At 38.5% G+C, this 12,043-nt stretch overlaps 1 protein-coding gene and 1 long non-coding RNA gene across 6 annotated transcripts in view; one reads left to right on the forward strand and one right to left on the reverse strand.

Annotated features, from left to right (window-relative positions):
- The window catches only part of LOC308479865, a 69,404-nt gene that overhangs the window by 52,541 nt on the left and 4,820 nt on the right, over window positions 1-12,043 (forward strand). For 3 of the 5 annotated variants that reach the window (XR_013987855.1, XR_013987856.1, XR_013987857.1), the window contains 2 exons: window positions 3,576-3,639; window positions 7,761-8,034. This is a non-coding gene — a long non-coding RNA (uncharacterized lncRNA). Of the gene's footprint in view, window positions 1-3,575; window positions 3,640-3,968; window positions 4,012-7,760; window positions 8,035-12,043 lie in introns of those variants that run through there. The other 2 variants (XR_013987854.1, XR_013987853.1) reach the window with 2 other exon arrangements.
- FAF1 (Fas associated factor 1) overlaps window positions 1-12,043 on the reverse strand; it is a 171,291-nt gene that overhangs the window by 18,540 nt on the left and 140,708 nt on the right. The window contains exons 16-18 of the mRNA XM_081010831.1: window positions 4,386-4,466; window positions 3,885-3,962; window positions 309-524 (exon numbers count right to left, since the gene is read on the reverse strand). Coding sequence (XP_080866957.1) covers window positions 309-524; window positions 3,885-3,962; window positions 4,386-4,466 — 375 coding nt within the window. The remainder of the gene's footprint in view (window positions 1-308; window positions 525-3,884; window positions 3,963-4,385; window positions 4,467-12,043) is intronic.

The following is a 12,043-nucleotide window of genomic DNA, read 5'->3' on the forward strand; positions in this document are numbered from 1 at the left end:
GTAATCAAAGCATAAGATAATGTTAGAAGTGGAGGCAGTCAGTCTTAGTTTGAGATCCATTTTCAAATACACATTTCTATTTTATTACTCATATGCTAGGGGAGCATTCACATGAGCAGGGGTGGCGGCTTTTCAGTACTAGAACAAACATAATTTACCCATGCTGTACTATTACGTGCAAATCATTAGGCTGCAGACGGATTAGAACGCACAACTGTTGTATGTGCTTGAGGTATGCGGAACAACCCATACATTGTAACTTGATAAATAAGCAGAATAGGAATGCCAAAGGAAGTTCCTTTACTTACGTCTCTCCTGGGAAAAGTCCCTAGTAGCTTGAATTCTTCCCAAGGATATCCCTTGGAAGCCACAAAATCAAAGACGACCTGCAGCTTGCTATTGGCAAGGAAACGTCGTTCAAAGAATTCTCCACTAGGTGTTCGGATACGCAGCTTACTCACTGATTCCGGGCTCTCATCTTTTGGCTCTGGAGGCAAAGCCTGCTCTAGAGATAGCCTAATAGCCTGAAGAAAGAAGAAGGACACATAGGTTTTTAGCAACTTTCCCTTTTCTTTCTGTAGCTTAGTTACTGAGACTGCCACTGCATTGTATCTGATTAATTTTAACTCAATGTCCCATCAGTGGCTGCTATGGTTGGAAAAGAGAGAGGAAGGAACCTCCAAGTGCTTGAAGATGAATCTATTTCAGGCCTAACACATTTTGGAATAAGACTTTGGGGGGGGGGGCAAGCTTTGAATAGTAATTTTAATTAAATGCATAAACCAGTGTAGCTTCTTCCTGTTGCAAATTGTCCCAGATCCAGATGCATTGTCCCAGAAATCAATCTCTTTCAAGGACCTGATTTTGTGGTTGTTTTTCTGCTATGCTCCAAGATGTTTGACTACATTCTATTACATTCTGTGAAGCAACTTGTCTTAGGAAATAGGCAACCTCTTACTACATGTTGCAACATTTCCCCAACATATAGGCTATATATACCAGAAGGAGCGTCTCCACCCCCATCGCTCAGCGAGGTCCTCTTCCGAGGGTCTTCTGCTGGTTCCCTCACTGCGAGAAGCGAAGTTACAGGGAACCAGGCAGAGGGCCTTTTCGGTGGTGGCGCCCTCCCTGTGGAACACCCTCTCTTCAATTGTCAAGGAGATAAAGAATTACACAACTTTTAGAAGACATCTGAAGGCAGCCCCGTATCGGGCGGTTTTTAACGCTTGATGTTTTTATTATGTTTTTAGATATGCTGTAAGCTGTCCAGAGTGGCTGGGGAAACACAACCAGATGGGTGGGGTATAAATAATAAAATAATTATTATTATCACATCTCTCCTGCACATGTTTGTGGTCAAAATAATGGGATGCACAACTCCTGTGTCCTTTGAGACACTGGACTCACCTCTATTCTGACAATGAGCTGAACCATGTTGATCCTAGGAACCATATACTAATCCTGGGAAGCAGACAGTCTCTCCTTAGTTTTATCACTGAGATTCCATCCTGAGTGAACAAGGCAGCACAGACCCTACAACTCAAGAGAAGTAGCCCATCCAAGCTGCCTATCAACTTCTCCTGACTTAGAAGGATGATAAAGGATTTATAGTTCAGACTGTAACTTTGGGCCACTGCACCTGGCTCTTAACTCCTAGCTCTTGGTACCTGGCTCTTACTCTGCCAAGAGTCAAGTGCTGTCCTGTCCTTATTATGGTATGGCAGTGCTGAAGGTCCTGTTTCCTTTGGCCTGTCCTCCATAAACTTGGCTAGCAGGAGGAAAATGCTTTTCTCTTATTTATTTCTAATTTTAAGCATGCAAAAGCCCCATTTTTGGAAAGCAAATTCTTCTCCAAGTATTCAGGTTGACATCTTGTGTCAGAAGAACTTCGTTTCCACAATGCAGTTCTATGATGTATATTTCAATATCACATCCATCTTTATTCATTTCTTAATAACAGCTCAGAAAACAACTAATTAAAATAAATCCTCCTCTTATAACACATTATTAAACCTATAGTTTACTGCATAGTGGTGATAGGTAATTTAATTGTTGGGCAGAAAGGGCTTAGGGAATTTTGATTGAGGGAATAATTGTCAAGTGCCAAATTGCTTTTTAAAGCATAAAATCAAAACCATTAAATATTTAGACTAATTAATTAATTAATTAAAATCCTGTAACCGTCTCACAGGCAAAATGCTTGACCAGATAACACAATAAATACACAAGACCAGATAATGCAAAAAAAACACCTGAACTCTTTACAAAGAAACCTGCAATAAAATTATCTGAACAATAATTTGAGTAATCCTATATACACACTTACTCTGGGAGCAAGACCCATTGAACTCAGTGGGGCTAATTTCTGAGCAGACATGTACAAGATAACACCGTTAACTGATGTGAAGCTGCTTTTCAGGTATACACTAACAGTGCAATCATATACATGTTTATTCAAAAGTTAGCCTCAGTGAGTTCAGTGGGACTTGCTATTTATATAACTTCATTGAAATGAAGCTACTTCGAAGATATGCACTACATTAAACAAAACTTTTATAAATAAATTTGATTTAAAATAATATTGCTGCCTGCTAGATCTTTTAAATGTATGAACTGAGTAATGAAATTCCAATGATTTTAGTCAGCCTTTGGAATGCTCAAGCTTCTTTAGATTCTGCCCAATGGGTTTAGGACTGGGGTGGACAGAAAGTTGAAAAGCTATATGAGCGACTGAGATATCAATCATAACGAGAATCAAAGACCAACAGGACAAAGCACGAATCCAAGCACTTATGCTTGTGCAAGGCAGTCCTCTCAAATTCTGCCCAATTTCAGCGTCCGACTGCAACCCCCTTGTACCCTCTTCCATTCATTTCATAGGGTCACTGCACTATCAGGAGCATTATTTGGGGTGCGTAGGAGGTTTTAGTGGGGAGGAAGGGCCCAAAACACCCTTCTTCAATAACTGAATTTTGCTTGTGTTTCTGTGGAACCAACCCTTAAAATGTATTTTGGTCTAGTGGTCTTTTTTTTAAAAAATGGTATTTTTTTATTATCTTTGTCCATGTTTTCTACTCAAGCACCTCCTTTTTATCCTTTTGTGTTGACATTTTCCATTGCTGTACAACAGATGCAACATTATTTACTAAACCCAAGCCATTATATCAGAGGAAAACAAACAACAGTAGCTCATTAGAGTTGTTTTCATTGTGCAAACAATACTCCACCCCCCCTCAAAGTAACCAGTCTCCAGTACTAAAGAATAAAAATAGCTATTTACAATGGATATTCTACACCACTGGACTAACTTAAAGGACAATGATGCTTAGAGTAAAGTTAACAACTCATGGATCTGCATTTTATTGATTAAAAACATATATTCAGAATGTGAATAGGGTGGATGATTTTCAAATAGACAGGCTAAGCCAAACGTCTGTCAGGTAAGCAAACACTATTGCACAACAAGAGATTGTAGGTAATCCATGCACTTGGACATGGGGAGTGTTAGTAAACAGCATGGCGAACAATGCTTTTGTATTGCTATACAAATATATCTTATTTTCTTTTCATTATAGCAATCTGCATTAAATCGAGGAGGCCAGTTGCAGGTTGAAATGAGGACTGGTTCTGCAGCTCTGAGTAAGAAAACAGTTTATAAAAGGCCATTGTATCCAAAAGAAAGGTTATGTAGCACAATAACAGTGCACCTATATGGGCAGTATTTATTTTAGAGAGGGACAGAAGCCATTTTGTGCAACCAGAGTTTTTTAAATAGAATATATACTGATGGATTTATATTTTTATTTTGACACTGCCATTGTGATTATGTGTGCAAATTAACATAGGGGTGCCACTAACTATATGTTCAAAGTAAAATGTCTCACTTCACGTTCTTCTTCCTGCTCTTTCTTAATCTGCTCCAAACGAAACTGCTCTGCAATTTCTCTCTCTTGTGCTTCTCTCTGCAGAGATGAAATAAACAAGTCACTTCAGATATCATTTATCATTAAGGTACACTATCATATTCCAATGGCCATCATTTTCCTACAAATTATGCCATGCAAAATATTGGTTGTCCAAACTGTGAATGTTCCACAGTTTTCATGGTTTCTCTCAGAGGGAGGCTGTTTTTGGATTACTAGAAAAAGGAGAAATGCATCACAAGAAGGAAGGGCAAAAGAAGACTCTAATTTGCATAAAATCTGCATATATTGATGAGTGTGTGTATAGATACAAATTTAGAAATAACACCACCCATGGCCGCCACACTTTCTCAACTAGAGAGTAAGCTTAATATCATAATGTAATTCCTGGTCTCAAAAGAGTTCATAAAAATATCTTAATTCATCACTAAATCACATTCTCTAGTATAGAACTGTACACACCTTTGCTCTATCGGCTTCAAGAGAGATTCTGTAAGCTTCATCTTGTTCTCTTTTCACATTCTCTCGGGCCTCACGTTCATCCTGGTATGGGAAAAGAAGGCCAAGAATCAGATTAGGACCCCAAAATTATGTATAATATTTATTCATTCATTCATATCCCATCTTTTCTCCATGGAACTCAATGTGGCATACTTAGTTCTCCTCCCCACACCCCTGCGATGTAGGTTAGGCAAAGAGACAGTGACTGGTCTCCCAGATCTTAGTACAACACTCTAACCACTAGACCACATGGGCTCCTCTATTAGGTGGCAATAATGTTTGGATTAATATCCCAAGTGATTGCTTCTTCCACTGCAGAATGAAGAACTAGAAGAAAGCATCTAGCTTAACAATAAAAACAAAACAAATAAAAAGCCTAATAAACCAAGAAATCATAATCTAAGTCATTATTTTTAAGCTAGGTCACTATGCCATTCAGGTTAGTCACATTATATGGAGTCTGATCCTATGCATGTTTATGCAGAAGTGTGTTCTACTAAATTCAATGGATCTTACTCCCAAAGTAAGTATGCACTGGACAGTAGCCTATTAGAAAATCTGTATATTCAACTTGGGCTCATTTTGTAGGGATCTGAAAAACTAGTCAAATTGCAACAGTCTCTTACCAATTTAAATCAACTCTAAAGCAATTGAAGACATTAGTAGTAGAAACAGAAACAGAACTCTGGGGTAACAAAACCAATTGATTTATTTCCATGATGTGGCTACTCTAAATTCCAAATATGGACAAAATGACAAATAAAGGAATGAGAGGCAAGTTCAGTTTCTAAGGCCAGAAAATAGGCTCTAGCTGATCTAAGCAAGTGTTATCATGCTGCTCGATTCCATCAGATTTGCTCATGGTAAAAATCTCACTGATTCACATATTTGGGGTTAGAAAAGGAACTTTCTTCTCAATCAAAGTGCTTTTGTTTTGCCTTCCCTAGTACCAATTCTCTTGCTTCAATCACCTGGAGTACATCTGCTCTCTGCCAAGTTTGCACTGCACCACTTGAGTGAAAGGAGCTAGGGAGTGAATGGCCCTGTCTTTGAGCATGAGACATGAGCATGATGACACACGATCCAAATAGCTTAACAACTGATGACCAGTCTTTGTTGCTGCTTTGTACTTGTCATACACCCCAGTGTTTAAACAGATTTATTTAGGCAGGAATAAAGGTACTAAATTATTTCACACTAAGGACTACTCCTGCCTTGATAGGACTCTAAATCACCACTTAAAATCAGTGGGTTATCAAAAATTATTTGGCTAGGGTTGGCAAATATGTATTTGCAACATAAATAAAGCCAGCAATGTTTCACTTTCGTAACAATATAATTATACAGCTGATGACGATGATTTCACAGTTTTAAATAAATTGTATTTGAAATCCAGATGAATAATTTGAAGATTTAGGCTGCCCTTCATTCTTATAGATAAAAGGGCTGTAGACAATAGGCATAAATAAAATTAAACATTGTTGTATCAATACAGTATCATACATAAAATAAGGCAACCATTTTCATAAAAGAATTAGAGACAACGAAACTCATTCAGAGAAGACTAAATGGTTTTTAAGACTAGCTTCCAAATTCCTTGGCAAACAGTTATATTTTGACATGGCACACAGACTATTATTATAAAGTCAGCACAAGTTAGTGTCCTTTGGAGAAGTATTTCAAAGGTGGGAGACCACCACAGAGAAGGCTCTCCTCCAAGGTTCTTAAGGCACAGAGTATGTGGGTCCCAAGGCATATATGGCTTTAACAGTAAGCACTAGCACCAAAAAGTGGGCTTCAGGTGAAAAGGCAGTCAACATAATCAATGTAATGTAATTCCATCTGGCTGCACTACCTAGCAGCTTCGTTCTGTACCAGTTGAAGCTTCTGAGTAGCTTTCAAGGATAGCACCATGCACAAGCTGAAGTGGCTAAACATCATCCCTCACCATTGTCTATATGGACTGAGGCTGAAGGGAGCTGGGGTCCCAAGAACACCTGGAAGGCCACAGGTTAGCCACCACTGCTTTAGAGTAAACCAAGTTGAAGGTTACTGAGCATGGTTTCTTGTGGGAAGGCTATTCCTGTTCTCAGCTGGCAAACCAGTATGACACTGTATTTTTCCAGACAGACAGTTTCACGCATTTCCCTTAGGTTTAGTTCTTCTTCTTCTTGGCATTATTTAAACGGGATATGCAAGGGATGTCAGGAATGTAACAATACATTATGCACGACTGCCTCTCTGGGACAAAGGTGTGAAATGGCACAGCTAAACCTCCATTTCAAAGAGAACAGTTTCCTAAGCAGATGTACCTTCTAAATCAAGTTCATGGTTAGACAATGGAAAATTGTTTATCTAAGTAAGAGATTTAACTATCTAAAATATTTGCATAGTTTTTTTAAAAAAATACTATGTTTTAATTAAGATTAATGTTGCATTGCAAAGTAAGCAATCCTCAGTACAGGACTTCATCAGTGTGAGATTACAGAGAATATTATGATACCCTTTCATACTTGCAAAAATAAATATTTGCATACCGCCAGCAACAGCCCTGCTCCCAAGGTTTCTTGGCCCCTTGGAGCATCAGCAAAGGACATGTCTCTCTTGCAGTGCTTCCCCCTGCAATTATGTTGTGCCTTTGCAATGCCAGAGTAGACCCACCTTTACTGAGAAAACTATGCATCTGCCCTCCTCCCCTTCTTCCTCATCTGTGAGAGTTCCTCTTACGACCTGCCGAGTTATATCTTCGTTTTATTTATTTATGGGACTTAAAACCCAGCTTTTGACAGCTTAAATGAAGCATCATATGAACTCTGCACAGCAGCAGCCTCTCTTCACAACAAGGTGTATGAGCAAATTTCTTTACTCTTGCTACCAACTTGGTCAGATGTGCAACAGCACTGAGTGAGTGCTTACCAACATGAGCACAAACCAACCTTTGTAACTGAGAAAAAGTTCTTACTGCCATTTAAAAGCCAGCTGATTATGCCATGTTTTGGATTTCATCTACTCCTTCAGGAGCAGGGCCTTTTCCATTACAGCATGGTGCTTTGGAACTCACTTCCAAAGGAAGTTCATACAACCTCTTCCCTGCTAGCCTTTAAAAAGATAAGCATTTTTAAAAAATAATAATTGGACCTTACTTCCTATTGTTTTATTGCTTGCCCTTGTTGGTTCAGTGCTTTCTTTTAATTTTGTAAACTTGTCTAATGTACCTATGAAAGTAGAGCATCAATAAAAAACATTTTCTCATCTTGGAAAAGCATTTAAAACTTAAGATATAATGTGGCAAGCTGCCTTGTACAAGACCATTCTAACTCATTAATGTCTATTCAGACAGGAAGCAGTTCCACAAAGTCATTTTAACCAGAAATGTCAAGGACTAAACTTGGGACTCTACACATACAAGAAATGTCACTGAGTGATGGTCCTACTCAAAGATGATCAAGGGTCTGGAAATCAAGCCTTAGGAGGAACGGCTGAAGGAGCTTGGTATGTTTAGCCTGGAAAAGAGGAGACTGAGATAGCCATCTTCAAATATATCAAGGGCTGTCACATGGAAGATGCAGCAAGCTTGTTTTCTCTTGCCCCAGAGAGTAGGACTCGATCAAGAAGAACTTTCTGAGGGGAGGAGCTGTTTTACAGTCGAAAAAACTGCCTAGAGTGGCAGTTCTTGGTGGTGGACTCTCCTTCCTTGCAGGTTTTTAAGCATAGGTTGGATGGTCATCTGTTATGAATGCTTTAGTTGAGATTCCTGCATTGCAGGGTTTGGACTTGATGACCCTTGGGGTCCCTTCCAACTCTACAATTCTGTGATTCTACTCTTTAAATTGAGGCTATTCTTATTAATAACCTGTATTCATAAACTAAGTGTTTGTGTAAATATAAGCTATCCTCCTCAGTTTTAATACAAGTTATATGTTTTCTTCTTTGACACTGATAGCAAAGCAAAAACATCTACAGTCAAATTTCAGTATGCAGATAAAAATTAAAAGTTGCCTTTAAAATGTAAGTTTCATTAAATGTTCTACTCCAAGTAATTACATGGAGCTTTTTCAAGACATGCTTGCTAAGTGCTTTACAGGTCACTGGAAAGCAAATGACATTTCACTCCCTTGACAGCCAACCAGCAATATTGCTCACTTACGGTTGTTGAGAAAATGTGAATGCCAGAAGTTGAATCTTGCCCAGATTCAAAAAGCATAATGGGCAAACAAGCTCATAAGAGTTACGTTCCTCTATAACCTAGATAATTATTATTCATTAAGTACAGGTGAACATAATTATACCTCAGTGCCTGGCTAGATGGGAGATACAAAATTTGTCTAGAACAGTAACTAGATGATAGAAGGAAGCCAATTTACCTCACCCTTCCTACTATATAACAGTGACACACAGCAGCTTACACAATCAGTGTGTGGGGTGGAGAATGACAAGCCTAACAAACAATTGTAATAAAATCTATGAGTAAAACTCCAAGATACTATAATATAACTCAAGCAATGTGTTAGTTCTACTGGGCTTTACTCGAGACAGCAGTCCATATCCCGGACATTATTACAAGTAAAAACGTGAACCATTTTTCAGCAGGAGGTAGTGGTATGCAAAAAGCTCTTAAATTGCTTTCTAGTGCTCCTTGTAAGCTTTAGCTTTTTAAGTAAACTGCTTTGAGAACACTTGTGTGGAAAAGTGGCACATAATTGTTGGGTTGGTTTGCATCCTAACTAGACATTCATGAATCATAAAGCTCCTTCAGTCCATGGACAGGACCATGATCTAATGGAGTACCAGCAGAAGGTAGGATGAAGTTTTCCTTTCCTCTGCAGCTTCTCTCAAATTGCTCCAGTGAGCCTCCCAACCTTCTGCAACAGATTTTCAGCAGATATAACTGACTAGTTGGGAAAGAGGAAACAGTGGAAGTTACCTTCCCACCTTGGGGTGGTGGGAGCATCCTGTAAGCATACTCTCCCCAGGGTTACTTCCAGCAACAGAAGCCTGGTACAAGATTGTAGTGCAACTTTATTCAAGTCTAGTCTAAAGTAAGTCTCATTGTTTTCTGTGGGACTTAATCCAGGGTAAATATGTTCCGAATTGAGGCCTCAGTCAGTATGTTAACTAATTATAATATATTGCTGATAACATAGTCATAGGGTGTCTGTTAGACCTGCATGCATGCAAAAATTATAACATATACCATGCATCTTTTCCAAACCTTATGTTTTGCTCAGCCTCATAGTTTAGCTAACAATAACCATGTATTCTTTACAGTTCACCCCCAATATCTGGAATGAGGGGGACAATGATTCTGCACCGGATAATGTGCAACTCACAGACACCTGAGCACTGATTCCTGACCTTTCAAACACTTTCACTCATTCTGTGACTATTTTTGCAATGAATTTTAAGGACAAGGAGCAAGAGGTTGAGAGGAGAGGCTTATGGATGGGAGAAGTAGAATGATACCCACAAAGAGAAAATGACATCAATAGGTCCCCTTATTTAAAAGGCCTGAGGATCACAGTTCTGTATCAACATACCTATTAAGATACGCCTTTGGAATATATAGATCTATCTAGTGCATAAGCCTCAAATGTGACCCAAAGCAAGCTGTCTTTGAAACACAACAGTAATGAATCCATAAAGCAAAATGAAAAACAGAGCTTTTAATCTGTGAGAACAGATTATGCCATGATTATTCTGCATTCCACTGCTTAGCCATTGGATATACATTATGAATATTGAAATTTCTCATTGCTTAGCTGTTATTCAGAAATGCTGTATGGGTAGGACCCCCCTCTGCCCCCCCTCAAGATGTTGGACAATTGATCTTGTGTCAGTATGACAATATAGCAACATTTAATTGGCAGCTTTGATGGAATCAGTATGAAATCTTTTTAGAAATAAATTAAAGTGACAGAAAGATTACTCCATGGAAAGAAACAGTCTGCCGCTGAGCTGAAGTTAACTTCCCCCTTTTTAATTTCATAAACCTTCATATTTTATTTTAAAATATTTTCTTGATCAGTCCATGTTGAGGCCAGGCTGAAATTCCTCCCTCTCAAATCACTATCATTGTACACCATCTTTCCACTCCCACTGAATTCCCTGCACAGATAAGCATAATTCCCATGAAGCATTCTGACCCTGTGGGAATGCCTAGGATGGCTGCTGCTTGAAGCAGTGTCAAATATTTCCCCCCATTAAAAAAAAACAGCAACCATCTTCATCTTAGGACGCACTCTTGATTGTAATTCTGCTTTAACTTATTTTAATACAGTGACTGTAAATTGTTGTGACCCAACCTGGGAGCTCATGGTGAAGAGTCGGTATGAATTCTAATAAAATCTTAATTATATAATCAGCATCCGCTTCAAACATAAGGCTACTCCCACCTGAAAGTTCTGAAGTTTTACTCTCCCAAGATTCATTCAGTCTTTGGGTGGGGCACTTTCTCCTCATCTTCACTAAAATGCTGAAAAAAGTCAGGACTGAGTAAAGTTCCATCAAGTACTTGTTCATTATCCAGCAAAATCTAAGTTTTAGAAACTAAAATTCTACACTATCTTCCTAGCTTGTCTTTCTGCATCCTCAAGGAGGAGTTTGAGTCTCAATTAATATCTGACCCAATTAAATGCTAAGTTATCTCAGAGCAACACACAGCCCATTATACCCTGAAATTCAACAATCTATGTGTTCACATAAGGCACTAGAAACCAAAGAACCGACCCTACATATTTTCTGTTTGCAAAGGATGAGAATCTATTTCAAACATTTTATTGAGCCACACCTGAAGTTAAAACTATTACTGCCTGCAGCTAATCATGGGAGTGTGAAAGAAAAAACACCCAGCTTGACTAAACAAAACAACATAATAGAAAACATTAACCTGATCCTCCAAAGATGACAGACTTGTACATTTTATAGCTTAACACAGGAAAATCTATGAATATATATACAGAGTGTGTGGGTTGTTGTTTTATAAATGATATAAAAGCTGCCCAAATAAAGCCTAACTTTTACTGCTGTTCTCACATTCTCTTATAATGCTGTTCTCACATCTCATTCTCTTATAATGGCAATGGTTCCCACCTGAGAGGTGCTGGAACTGAGTTCCAGCGAGTTCCAGGTAAAAAAAAAAAGCCCTGCTTGCTATTACTTTTTGGAAATATTTCTTAAAAACCCATCACAATTTTCTTTGTCCCCAAATGGCTGACTTGCTTCAATAAGCTAATTTGAGGTACTTTTTGTGCAGTTTGCTTTTTTTGTTTTTTGTTTTTTTTGTTACTGGTCTTGATTCTATGCCTTAACATCAGGGTGGCATGCAAAAATCTGTGAAACAACACTTTTTGTGACTTGTACATAAAGTGACACTATAAACTTTCAACTTCTTAATTTTTGTATCCCAGGCCACTGTTAAATGCTTGCTCTCTGTTCCTGTGCCTTTAACAATAAAGCTACTCAATTTAAGTTCACAGGAAAGGAAGATGGGCTGATGGCTGATCATACCATCTGAAAGCTTAGCTGACAGTCCACCTATTTCCAGATAAATAAACATAAAAACATTAAAAAGTTCTTCCTCTCCATGAACCTGAATAGTTCTCCATGCCTTTATCAGTGTT

Source organism: Podarcis pityusensis, assembly GCF_964106645.2.
Source record: "Podarcis pityusensis genome assembly, chromosome: 6".
In the NCBI taxonomy this organism is placed as follows: domain Eukaryota; kingdom Metazoa; phylum Chordata; class Lepidosauria; order Squamata; family Lacertidae; genus Podarcis; species Podarcis pityusensis.